The sequence below is a fragment of the Symsagittifera roscoffensis genome, chromosome 6 (genome assembly GCF_963678635.1).
Source record: "Symsagittifera roscoffensis chromosome 6, txSymRosc1.1, whole genome shotgun sequence".
NCBI lineage: Eukaryota > Metazoa > Xenacoelomorpha > Acoela > Convolutidae > Symsagittifera > Symsagittifera roscoffensis.
In genome coordinates this window covers 36,294,353-36,308,455 of record NC_087067.1, presented here as the reverse complement: position 1 = coordinate 36,308,455, position 14,103 = coordinate 36,294,353, and the positions used below count along the sequence as shown (strand labels likewise).

The following is a 14,103-nucleotide window of genomic DNA, read 5'->3' as shown; positions in this document are numbered from 1 at the left end:
TTTTATACTTGTACTAAAAAAGTATCACCACTATACGTTTTTGAAGATAAACGATGCTATAAAAGAATCCCTATCTTTTATAAGAATAAAGTACATTTCGTTGACAAACTTTCACGAAGAACCTATTTCTGGGATACCGCAGTTCCATGTGGATCAGAAAATAGCCACAACGTAGTACAACTAAACCCTGATGAAGATAAATATTACCTTCTCACCCCATATCCCACATTAATGCAATCACTCAAAAAATTTTCACCAGAAAGCATTCGCGCTATCGCTCGAAACCCAAATATAGACTTACAATCAATAGGAATATACTCAAAATCAGATATTCAACATCACATTAGAACACAACAATTCCAGGAATTATTAACACAAATGGACACAATACAAAGACAATCAATTGACCAAAACTTACGCAAACTTGCCGAAACCGCAGGATTTGCAGACATCTATACGCAAGACTATAGCGGATATTTTAAAGACATTAAAGATTATATATATCTAAACGGTAAAAAATACCGTCCCCAAGATATATCACCTATCAATATTTTTAGCTTTGTTACACTCAAGAATGAAATTCTTAATTTTCTAGGATGGCCCTACTACATCTTAGAAAAACTGACTATTTTATACGCAATGTTTAACTTTATTGGATTTCTTTTTTCACTCTTAAAAGGAATCTATAACACATGTTCTATACACACACAAGTCAATAGACAAGCAAGTGTAGCACGCATACTATTTGCAGGATTTTTTGGAATATTTTCTACATCTATAAACAAAATTCTTTTAGACGCACAAATAAAAGAATATAACACAAAAATAGCAACGAGACAGAACACATACGACGAAGAACATAACAATGCAGACACAACACCAACAGCACCACAGTTACCACCCCTACCACATAACCATCCATTATCCCTAGTCCCACGTAATTTTCGAAATTTAGCCATAACACATAATAATTTTAGACCAACCATATCACAAAGTCCCATCCAACATATAATGCCACACCACTCCGAAGATGAAAATACTTATGAACAAATTATAGAACAACCCCATACCACCGCTTTTCAGTCTCAAAATAATAATTTTTTTAGCCCACGATGAGCCGACAACTTGGATCCCTACACCGATCAAATTCCCACCCAACCAACCTCACCACTCCAATCCCAATAATACCACTTTTTGCTTTTCCGCCACCCGATTTCCCATCCAGTAATGTAACATCCGGCATGAATTCCGATACTAATTCACACATCTCAGTTTTATGCTCCATCTCACAACTCAATAACCCGAATATTGAAACCCCCGATGAATTTGCCGACTCTGAACCATCTCCATCAAATAATTTTCACACCAATCCCTTAAATTTTTCCCAACCCCCTTTTCAACCCATACTACCAAATAACCCTGACCCAACCAATTCTACACCCTCTTATGCTTCCCAAGTCACTCCAACCTACTCCTCACTTCACTCAGACCAATCATCTCATTCTTTAGACACCCCCCGAATCTCCCCAGAACTAGATAATTTCATTACCTTACAACAACAATCCTATCACCTTGACACCCCAACCATAAACCAAATCTCATCCACAATAGATTCATCTAACCCTCCTACCCCTACACCCTCTTCAATTTATACTGAATCATTAGCACCATCATCCACAACTACTGAATCTTCACTCAGCACTAATAGAGCTTACCGCACTTTTAAAAGGAAGTTCCCCAACCATCCTTTCCCAGCGAAACCAGGAACAGCCCGTGAATATATCAACCATCCACAACACACTAACACAAAAGAATTTTTAGCTATCACCTTACCCTCATTTCCACAATACACCTTAAACACCCCTCATGACACTAACGAGACACGTAACTTTGTAGACGAATACGTTTTAATGCCTACCCTTCCTTGGACCTCATATTATCATTTTACAAATCCCCTTTGCTTACCTTTATCTAACACTCATATCGATATAGAACGAAATAAGGACATGCTATATCGACTCACTACAACACTAACACCTAGACAATTTACTTACATTGGATATAAAAAATCACTAAAAAGACACACTGCACCCCGAGCTAATGAATATACACTAGAATATTACGATCATAACATCATCAGAACTAACCAAGATCAATTCTTAGACGACGATCGCTTCGCTAACCCACAAATCACCGAGAAATTTTTCATTAAAACACCATATGTATTTACACTAAATATCTTCGATCGCAAGTTTGACCACATTATTTCAGAAGCACTAACAGACACGCTAGCCTACGAAAGTTTTAAAGAACGCTTCCAAATATTTTCACTAACCTTTCATTTCCTTGCACCACATGAAAGAGATTTGCACTGCTCACACGATATTATGTTGCGCACTAAACAAACACACACATATACTTATTATCGTTTCATCCAAAATCACTTTGACCTACACACTCCCTCCAGACAACCACACCATCGTTTTCAATTCATCAATTCCAAATACACCTCACCATTCTTTCTTAACTTCACATATTGCATTAAAGATACTAACCTTCATGGTATTCTTCGAAATTATGATCCCATAACCCAAATGTATATCTTTTGTCCCATCACCAAGACCTTCAACGCAGAAGAATCCCGACCCTTCCTCATCCCACACGAGTTTGTACAACCTATAGAAATCCCCATTTTAGAATTCATCCATAACACTAAATTCAACCACAAATTATATAATCTAATCCAAAACACACCTTATGAATTTGCAGTTGGCACTGAAGAACTAACCACCATTAAGGCACTTCAATTGCTTTGGCCACTGCTTCAAATTAAAAATATCATCCGCATCTTAGCCAAACTACTAACAACTTCAGATCTCATCCACGACATTTTCCCCCACGGTTTCTTCCCCGACGACTAACAGGTAAGTATGAATTATACATATTACTAACTAATTTAAATATTAGAAACTCACCATTCTTTATCCATGTTTTCTTTAGAATTTTAGCCTTCATCCTAGATCATCTGAAAAATTCACAAAAGAAAAATAAAAAATAGCAAACTTCTTCAAAACTGTTTAAAACCCTATTAAATTTTTGCACCAACAATTAAATAAATATAATACCAATGCAGTAATTTAATTTATAAATTTTGCCCCCACAAGCAGTAAATCTAATAATGATGAAAATTTGTAACTTAATTTTCCCCAACACCTAGCAGTAAAATTAAAATTCTATGTAGTAAATTAATAAGAAGCAAATGCAGTACTAACCTTTTGATATTTTCATTCACTCGCACAAGAATTCTATCCAAACTCGCACAGCTCGCCCACGAAGAATTGTTTAAATAATGAATTTCAGTTTCAAGCTTTCACACTCAACAACTCTAACACAAGATAACACGTTTCAAACTTTCCTTTAACCCGGTTGGAAAGGAATTATATACTAAACAAAACTAACCAATGCAGCTTACTAAACACCACAACACATAGCATAACAGCATGACTAAGAAAAGGAAACCAACGGTACCCAAACCGGATTAACCCAGTTTAAAACTGGATAATTTATTCTTTTTAAGACTATTATAAAGTCTAAGAAAGAAATAATAAAACACAAAAAAGTCGAAAGACAAAACCATACCACAAACAATTTGATTTTTGAAAAAAGGACACAACCAACAAAACATAAGAAAAACCACAACAAACCCAACATAAAACGTTGTCACATAACAGGACCTCTCACAAAAACCGCATGCAATCATACTCCCACTCCTGGCCTAACCCACCAGGAAGGACGTCCTGAGCATGCTCTATAGCCGGCCTAACCCACCGTGCTACATCCACGCTTTGTGACCACACTCCTATTTTTAATAAGAGCTACTTAAGGGTGAGTAACTCTTCAAAATAACTGAACTAAAACAAAAAGCTTTTGTGAAAACAACTAACTAAAATCATAATTAAAAAATATTAAACTAATAAAAGTTTTATAAAATGTAAATTACATTATGCAATACATAGATCAGAATACAACACCAAGGACGAACATCCAAAGACAAAACGACCCTACTACACTCGAGAAAGAATGGCCAACTACAATCAATATGCCGCCCACAATCACAACTCAAAGGATTTAGAGTACGACTTGACTTCGCAGAAAAGGACTTCATTGAACAAGACCAATGACCACCTCGATGTTCAAGTATACGTACAGATCCGAGTAACCAGGCATCCCCTCCACGCACAATCTCCACGCCATTCCCAGACAAGCTCAAACACAAAGAAGTTCTCACCAATGAAACAGAAAAACCTGACATAGCCAACCATTCTGAAATCAGATTTGAGTTTGTTGCGAAAACCCAGTCGTTGTCTTGAGAAGACACAACGATTGAATCTGGGACTTCTCTAATAAGAAAACCCAGAAGAAATAAGATGTTCGCCAAATACCAACGTCCATCATCCATCTTTTGAATTGCAGAAAGACTATTCTAAAAAACTCTGTAAAACCCGGATGGGTGGAACCTGATCTAAACTACATTTTATGATTGGATAAATTAGATATTTTACCAATGTAAAGTATTTAATATTAACCAATCATGATCCATCTGACTAACAATCCACTTATTTGTAAGTGCTGAAATTACTTGTAATTTCAGCACCAGAGAGATTTGAATTTAACTTAGAAATTAGTTGAACTCTCCCGAGTACTTCAGCAGCCGCAATAAACCAGTATACCCTAGATCTATTGAGCCTAGCAGAGACTAGTTAAACAACCTGAGACTAGATAGTATAAGAGTAAGATTAGGATCGGTATTAGACTAAGAAGTTGCACGAATCTATCCGGCCGAAAATAAGACGGTGTACCCTATCCGAAATTACTCTATGAGTTATACCCATCGGTCATAACTCAGTTTGGTAAGGTAGGCATGTTTAGATTTTTGTCCGCTGTTTTTGAGAACTCGCTTGTAAAATTAATAAGAATCAGAAGAAATAGCATCATCTAAGCGAGAAAAAAAAGAACATTTCTGAAACATGATTTTTTGGATTTCACTTCCGAATTTGTTAATGGCATTCGAACCGATCCAAAATATGCTCGTAGAAAGCTGACAATAATTCTTAATGATTATCAATAAAAACGCATTTGCACTCAAACCAATATTAGATAAACCGGCTCTTTTCCAGTTTCCCACCCTCCCGTTAAATTTCAAAATAAAGTTGTTCAAAAATTGTTCAAACGGCGTTTTGCATGAAAGAAATGTTGTGAAAATTTGTTCACCTGTTCACGCTGACACGTTTTAATGCAGTTTATAACATGAAAAGTCATTTTAAATAAATTCTCATATATTGAATTTCTGAAAAAATCAAAGGAGGGGGGGGGGATGGAGAAGGGCCTATAAACCGAATTTGCTCCAACCAACTTCTGATGATTCCGCAGTTTTTTTTGTTTTTCAGAGTCAGAACTCGTGGCACAGACTGGACTGTCTGTTTGAGGTGACAGAGTGGGTGTTGCAGACTCCCCTCCGACTGCCCCGCTTCTTCCTCCAGTGTCTCAGGAGCACATCAGTCCAACTCATCACATCCATCACTCAGTCACTCTCAGGTGAGGACAAGTCTGAACGCGGAGAGAATGATTGAAATTATATAACTGTGATTATTTAAGCTATTTGTTTTTGTTCCGACCACTTGAAAAAATGGGGGGCAACTTTGTATTCGGGTGTGTTTTAATTTTTTTTTTTCAATTGCTTAATGAAAGCCGTGAAAACTTAGTTTTACTCGATTAAGTTACTTAACGGTTTTTTTATTGTTTTTAGTCAGTTTTCTATAAAAACTGTTGTCCAATTTGCCTATTTTACTATAACTGTCGAAGTTGTAATTTGTCGTTCAGATCACAACACGTAGAAAAAAAACTATACTATATGAAAATCCTTTTTTAAAAAATTTTTAGGACACTGAATTTGCACAGTAACCGGCTATCCTTGTTGTTCCGACCATTTGAAAAATGGGGAGGAACTACGTATTCGGGTGTGTTTTAGCTTTTATTTTCCACGCAAAATTAGGTACCACCAATGATTATCGGACTAGGTTAAGTGATATATCATATTAAAGCCCTTTCAGTCGTAATTCGAACCACAATAAAAATATTTCCAAAAATTTTTTCCCAGTGTCGAGAAAAACCGGTTTGAAATTTGTGATTTTTCGTCTTCATTCGAGCGAATACAGCAAGCGAGCAGGCTTCCAACCGCTGAATTGGGCCTAATTTAAGAACTTAAAAGTTTATTTTAAGCAAGTAAAACTAGTTTTTGGAGTTGCTTTGCTTCATTTTGAGAACCAAAAAATTCAAAAATTTTCTGCATAAAATTTGAACATGAAGTTCATTTTTTAAAGTTTTCTAGTCATTTTTCTGCAAACGTTTTGTCTAATTTTCCTATATTACTATATCTGTCTAATATGCCTAAATTATTTTTTAACGTCAGATCCTTTTATCACACCAAGCAGAAAAAACTACACTAATTTGGAAAAATAAACTTTCTAAGCCGTTGTTTTCTAAAGAACACCTTCGCCTGTCGGAATAACTCCGCATGTTGGAATCGTCAAGATCCGACTGACGGTCCAAAGCCTGGATAAAGGAGGATGGTTGGAGAGTGGCGACCTCCGTAAAACATAGCCAAGAAACCACAAATGCAAAGGCTCGCAAACCACAACCCACATAATGTTACGCCCCTCGCGGGAACTGGGGCCTCCGTGAGTGCCGTTATGGAGGTAAACAGCGAAACCGGCACAAAAGCACCGAACCATTCCAAAAATTCTACATATCTGCACGTGGAACACCCTCACCCTCCTCCCCCCAGAAGCACCTGACCTCCTGGACAAGTCACTGTCGAATCATCGGATAGACGTGGCATGCCTACAGGAAATAAGAATTCAAGGATAATCTTATGTGGAAACCAAAGGGTACCAGATTCTCATAAGTGGATATCAAGAAAACAAGGTTATCCATGGAGTCAGAAGTGCAATATCGAAAAGGATAAACAGTTGTTCAGTTATGAAAAGCTGTGAGTGCAAGAGTCTGCATGCTCAGACCAGAAGCTAATCCCACGCCTGTCACCGTAATTTCATGCTACGTTCCTACAGAAGAGGCCGATCCAGCGACGAAAGACGACTTCTACCAAGGTCTTCAAGCGACGACAGTCGACGACACTCCAAAGTGAGACCTACCTACTACTGCTTGGCGGAGACATGAAAGCAAAGCTCGGCCCAGCGCTTAAAGCCGAAAGCACCTACATCGGTGGGTCGGTCAAGCCATCCCAGTGGAACGATAATGGCGACCGCTTGGCCCTGTTCTCGGCATCAAATGACCTATGTGTCGCAAATACCATGTTCAAGAAAAAGATTCACCAACTTCCTACATGGTGCTCTAGAGACAGGAAATTGACTTCCTATTAATTAGAAGAAGATAAGCGACGCCCGCGTAAGGAAAGAAGAGCTTCTCCTCGACAGCGACGACCGCATGCTTACGTGAGCCAATCGCCGGATATCGCTTCTCTGCATAGGGTTCAAGGTCCTGAAAACAATCCTGCTGGCACGACTTAACGAAGCATACGAGACCCACGCCCGAGCAAAAAGAGACAATCAGGCGGGATTTAAGAAAAAGAGAGGCTGTCGCGATCAAGTTTTCACGCTCCAACAGATCCTGAAGTAGCGAAATGAGTACACCAGATCATCGGTCATGGTATTTATCGACTTGAAGCTGCCTTCGACAGCGTCAAGAGACGCCATCTGGCAGCTTTTCGAGAATCAAGGTCTACCATGCAAACTACTCAACATCATAAAAATATGTACACGGACACCACCAGCTGCTTGAGAAAGAACGGCATGCTTTCTGATCTCTTCCCCATTTTTATTCAATGTTCTTATGACTGGATGCTGAAATGTGCAACAGACGGTACAAACAATGGAATCACGCTAGAAACAGTCATCCCCGATCTGGATTATCCAGATGACATCTGCTTACAAGAGGACAACACCGATGATGCCCAATCCCTACTAAACAGTAGTGGCCGCTGCAAAAGAAGTGGGCCTCATTCTCAATGTCAGCAAGATCAAGTGCATGTTTGCCCGAACTGACCCATATGTGCTGTTCCTCGAAAGCACTCCGCTCGAAAATTTCACCGAGTTCGTCTACCTCGGAAGTGGGATATCGTACGACGGCAACAGCAACATAAGTACAAAACAGGATCGCACGCGCCACTGTCAATAGATCTAGACTAGCAAAATTGTAGAAAAACAAGGGAACGACGAGAAACACGAAGAACAAAGTATACAAAGCATGCTTAAAGAGTGCTTTGTTATATGCTGCGGAAACGGACTGTCAAACAGTTTTACCTCGCAAGACTTGGTTCATGGGAAACAAGGTGCGCAAGACGCTACCCCGGAGCACGCCCTGATCAAGATACCGCCACAATCCGCGCAGTAGCAACCCTTGGAATGTCCCTGGACTGTCACCTGCGAAATATGCGACTAAATGGCGTGGTCATGTACTTCGAATGGGGGAAGAAGCAGTAACTCGAGAAGCATTAATGTTTGAAAAAGCTCAGTCATGGAAACGCCCACTGGGTGGCCTCAGAACAACTTGGAGAAAGAACGTCGCGGAAGACGTTGAACCGATCCTCAGGCCTCCGAGATTGAGGCACGATATTTGGAAGAAGTCGCGGAAAGATAAATTCTACGAAGTCGCCCAGGACAGGCTGAGGTGGAGAGCGGTGGTCTGAGACGCTGCAATCAGTGGCTAGCTGATGGGCAGGCATGCCTTATGCTAACGAATGAAAGACTATGCAAGTAATGTCGGAACATTCGGTGCTACTTGCACAGTAACCGGATAACCTTGTTTTCTTGTTTTGTTTTCCACGCAAAATCAGCTACCAGAAATAATCATTAGAAAGTGTCAATTGATATATGATATTAAAGCCCTTTCAGTCGTAATTTGAACGACATTGAAAAATTTCCAAAAATTGGATCAGGTTCGAGTAAAACTAGTTTGAAATTTAGTCTAATTGCGAGCGAATAAACTGAGTGAGCAAGCTTATAATAGCTTATTTCCTAATTTAAACCATGCAAACTTAATTTTATTTGAATGAAATTAGTTTTTGGAGTTTGTTTGCACCATTAATTAATGACCATTGCTTCAGAAAGTTTTTTTCTAACACTTGAGCGTTAGTTTTGCCTATCACCTTCTCCGGATCAAAAAAGCACCAACTTAAGCGTTTACTTGTCGTTCTCTGTCTGCGGTAAAAAACACCATTTTGCAACTTTAATCTGAAATTATAAATAGGAATTTAGTTTTGAATTTAAATTCTGTAACTCAATTTTTTGATCTCGATATCTTTTATTGTTTATTCAGGAGAGGCGACGACCGTGTTCGCTGGCGACAATTTGACCTTCAAGACTGAGGGGGTGGTGTCGCAGGTGATGTCTAGAGATAAAGACAACGGGGACAACAGGAAGAGGGCAACACAATTGACTGTGAAGAGATGCAAAGTCATCTACCAAGTCAAGTGAGACGCTTCGCCTCAATAATTTTTAATGACACTTGAAATGATCGGGTACTATTTTTTCTTTTTTGGTTCAAAAATATATATATTTTTTTGCTTCACAGCTTTTAATTGAAATTCTGTCGACTTCATTAACAGTCAGTTGCTTTTTTCAACTGCTATAGCGGATGTATTATAATCAGGTACTAGACCATTTTTCCTGTAAGCATCTTTAGCCTGTTAGCGCACCTCTCGAGGTGCTTACGAGTGTGCGCTGATATGTTCAATTGCTCGAAGTTTTGATTTTTATTTTCTCGATGCAACTTTGCTTAGGAAAGCAAAACTATCAGGTCTCGGGGATTTAGAAGTTCGAGTCGTAATTGTTGTTTCAATGTTGGGTTGCAGCTGGACTTAAGCTTTCTCGAAATTTTTTCCTCAAAATCAATTTTATTCGAGTCTCAAAATGATTTTCATTCGAGACTCTAGAATCCCTTCTCTCCGCGTCATCTTGACAATTTTTTTCAATCAAAGCTAGTCTGAGCAAAAGTTCCCTTAGAGATGAACCTCTGATCGCCATTCCTCCACGTGTCCAGGAAAGCAATAAGCTTAGTAGAAAAGTCGAATTCACTGACGCAGTTCCTAGATTGCGAGTTGTCCATGTGTTGTGGCATAATTATAATAAACAGAGATTTTTTTGTATTGCATTGTGACATTATACTCAGAAAAATGATCTTAGAGCTTTGCCGATACGCCCATTGTAGAACGCCTTGTTTCTCGCTTCTTCACTTTTGAACGAGGTCAGGAACAATGATTGCCGACTTGGACGCAGCTCGAGCGGATTTTTCTTGTCATGAGTCCGTATCAGAGAGTCGTATAGTGACTCATAGCACTGCTAGAATTAGGACGATTCAAAGAAAATCTGCGCAAGAGTTGCTCTTCTACAAAGATATATTTTTTCTTGCATAATTTGAATTGAACGCAGACGATGATTTAAGTCAATAGTAAAAAGTTCGCTACTCCTGGTTATCTTCAGAAGGGATACAACATTAAAATTGAAATTACCTGCGTGGGTGAAATTACTTGATCCTGGGTCGTAATGTGTCCAGTGTAATGGGCAATCCATTATAGTATCTATATTTAAATGACTCAACAGTAAATGGGTTAGTCATTTAAGATAAAAATCATTATCGAAAAAAAAATGTTTCTGTGACCTATTGTGAACAGTAATGATTGTGGCATTAAGTTGTATAAGCTGTTCCGGGAGTTGACACATGAAATTATTGTCGTAACTTAAAGGGCTCTCAGTATCTCAAATTTATGCAAATTGTTTATTAGCTTCTTTAATTAGCTTCTAATGTTTGCAATCGAAGTAATTTTCCCATTTTTACATTGAGTTCCTTGGGGGGGGGGGGGGGGTCCAATGTTCCCCAATTGATTGTTTGTTCAAAGTTTTTTGAATTCGTTTTCAAAAGTCAAAAATTCTTAATCTAAAATCAAAAATATGGATATGTATTTGGAAAAACAAAAAAAAGCTATTATAGTTGGTTGAGCATCATTTGTTTTCAGATTATTGCAGGCAGCCAGTAGTCGCAGTGTGGCGGTGTCCAAAATTGGCTTCTGGAGTAGTGTTGGTGACTCACTCATGGCTCCCAGTGACATCACAGACACTGTGCGGGTGGACAGGAAGGGATACTTCCTCAGTACTGTTCTCATCAAACCACCTCTACCTGGAAAGTATCAGGTTCGTTGTTTCATTTAATGTTTCTTCTGGAATATATTGGTAACTATCCTTATTAGGAACCTTGTGTTGGTTCTTGCCTGAAGAACATTATTTGGACGAAGAAACCAACACTAAATTACAGATATTAGAATAGTTTCCCGATAGATAAAGAACTGAGTTGTAATTTATCACGGCAGAAAACAGAACGTGTGAGGATGAATAAGAATTGGAAAAAATGGTATTCATTTTGGCCTATAACTTCGCAATTCATTTAGTTTTGCTCTATTTACTCACCACAAGGTCCGATGACTGAAATGTTTTGTTCGTTCTTCTCGGATGTGGATGAATTTAAGGCCATCCAAAGCTGATGATGTTCACAGGAAAGTGCGATGGAACAGCTCATAGCTGGGACCTTACAGATAGGGAAGCGTTAAGCTTTTATAAATCATCGACCTTGCTATTATCCCCATCAACGACCATGAGAAGTGAAATGCAGCAAAAAAGTCACTCTAATTTTTATTTGATGTTGTAATACTTTGATTAACTAAAAATTTCTTACTTGATGGACCCGAACGAATGACTGGACTTACCTCATACAGCTTTAAGCCTGAGTTGAACTCCTAACACACTAATTTTCACATGCTTCGAATTGTCGGTCACATTCATTGCTGAAGTAGCATCAGTCAAGTTACTCAGTTACCCCACAAGCGTTCTCTTATTTCGAGTTCTCTCTCTTTAAGCCTCTGTTTAAAATTATAAAATGCCTTCAAACACTCCACATCATAAGGACATTCGAAAGAATAAAGCAATTTTTAAAACTGAACTACTCGCATTAAATTAATCTAAATTTTTAGCCCAGCGAATAATCCACGCGCCGCACACGGCATAGGTCCCTGTCAGAATCCGAAGAATGATGGTTTTGATTTTTTCTTAAAGTCACCGAGTCTCAGGAACCTTGGTTTTCTTTTGCTAAAATTCCTTAAAGTATTTGCACCAGCGAACGTAGTGTCTTAGTATGACTCTACTTTTTTCAACCTAAGTCGCTAATAAAAGTGCCCGTTTGGTAGCTTTTTTTGCTTTAGTAGCATTCTGTAGCATTTTAAATTTCGTAGCAGGGGCGGGTCTAGGATTTTCTCGAGGGGGGAGGGCGGGTTTTTATGAATTTTCGAAACTTTAGTCGTCCTTTTTTTTAGGTCGACCAAAGCAGTAAAAAGTCCCTGTTTTGGCCAAAATTTCAGCGCCGCAAGCAAAATTTTGAAAAAACAGGCCAAAAAGGCGTTTTTAGGCACTTTTTGGAAAACTTTTACTAAAAAATCGCATTTTTTGGCGCGCGCTCCCATCTCAAAATTAGTATATATTGGCTCCCATCTCAAAATAGTACAAAGGGGGGACCCTTTGGGTCGGCAGGGGGTCGAATCCCTGAGGGGGGGGGCGTCACCTCCTCCCCTAAATCCACCTCTGTTTCACAGTATCTGTTCTCTGCTGTATATGTGGCGAGTGTTTGCTGATTGTTGAGCATCCGAGCCTGAGAAAAGAATTTATTCTTATCAACAAAAATTAAAACCGGTAATAACACCAGGATAATTATGACATTTATCAGAACAAGTACTCGAAAAGAAATGCAATGAACGAAGTAAATTATTGTGGGAGTTAATGTTGGCCCTATCCGATTTAGGAAGTTAGTTTTGTAGAACTGAAGAGTTCTACTTTGGTGCTAATTGCTTTTCGACGTTACTTTTTAACCTTTTTATGACCTATTATGTTTTAGGTACAGCTAACTCTGAAGTTAATGGAGGGTGATTCTGACATAGAGTGGAACTACAATCTAGTAGAGACTGTGCTCCTCAAGGCCATCGATAAGAATATCAGATGAAACCTTTCGAAGATGAGAGTTGAAATTGGACCAGAAGAGAACAGAAATCTGTAGGGTCAACAAGACTTGGAAATAGAGATAGAAAACAATCAAAATTAATGAAATATGAAGCTGTTTTCCCACAACATCGTCCCCAAAACATATTCAATGCAGAATTTAATTGCTTTTTTGAAGTATAGTTTGGTTCAGTTGTTATGAAATGAAATTTGTTTTAGCTAATGATTGTGTTAAAATATCTATCCAATTATTTTTTGTTTTTTTTGTCTGAGTCAAGAAGAGTTTTTACAAGAGCGTATCACAACTTTTGGATTTTTGGAACAACTGTGATCGAGTGATGAACACAAGTCTTTACACAAGCAAAGCTTGTCTGATAGTATGAACTCTTTTTTTCCAAACTAAGTCGCAAAGATTAGTGTTCATTTTGTGCACAAGCAAAGCTTGTGATTTTGAAAATGTTAATTTTGATCAATAACCAGCTTATAAGTACAGCCAATGCTAAGGATATTAACACAGACTATTATATTACTGGGCAGGGTCGGATGTTTTAATGAACTTTCTTTTTTATAATCTAGCTAAAATGCGTCCGCTCTATAAATTGAGACGTGCTAGTTGGTATTTTTTATTTTTAAAATTAACTGGCTATGCGTCATAATTGGCTTACGCCACTGAGCAATTATTTAGACTCATAATTAGAGTGCGTCGCTTAAAAATTTATGTAGACTCAAAGTTTTACTCAATCAGGTTTTCCCAGTAGCGTTATCGGTCATATTTTTGCTTGTGTATGCGACTTCGTGTATGCAACTTCGCTTCTGTGTCAAATATGTTCAGGCTCAGTTTTCGGGGTATCATGTTTGAATTTTTTAATAGTTTATTTAAGGGTCATTTGCGATATGGAAGGAAGCTTACACTTTTCCACAATGGAATAGCAAAAGCCGCAAAAAGAAATCAAAGTTTTTTCTTCTAAATTAGATTCTAATATCCAGCAGA

General features: G+C 38.3%; 1 protein-coding gene across 2 annotated transcripts in view; it reads left to right on the top strand.

Annotated features, from left to right (window-relative positions):
- LOC134847905 (integrator complex subunit 7-like) overlaps positions 1 to 13,363 on the top strand; it is a 44,789-nt gene extending 31,426 nt beyond the window's left edge. For both annotated transcript variants that reach the window (XM_063865170.1, XM_063865171.1), the window contains 4 exons: positions 5,448 to 5,595; positions 9,394 to 9,547; positions 11,090 to 11,264; positions 13,012 to 13,363. In XM_063865170.1, coding sequence (XP_063721240.1) covers positions 5,448 to 5,595; positions 9,394 to 9,547; positions 11,090 to 11,264; positions 13,012 to 13,116 — 582 coding nt within the window. In that variant the 3' untranslated portion in view covers positions 13,117 to 13,363. The remainder of the gene's footprint in view (positions 1 to 5,447; positions 5,596 to 9,393; positions 9,548 to 11,089; positions 11,265 to 13,011) is intronic.
- The last annotated feature ends 740 nt before the right edge of the window (positions 13,364 to 14,103 follow it).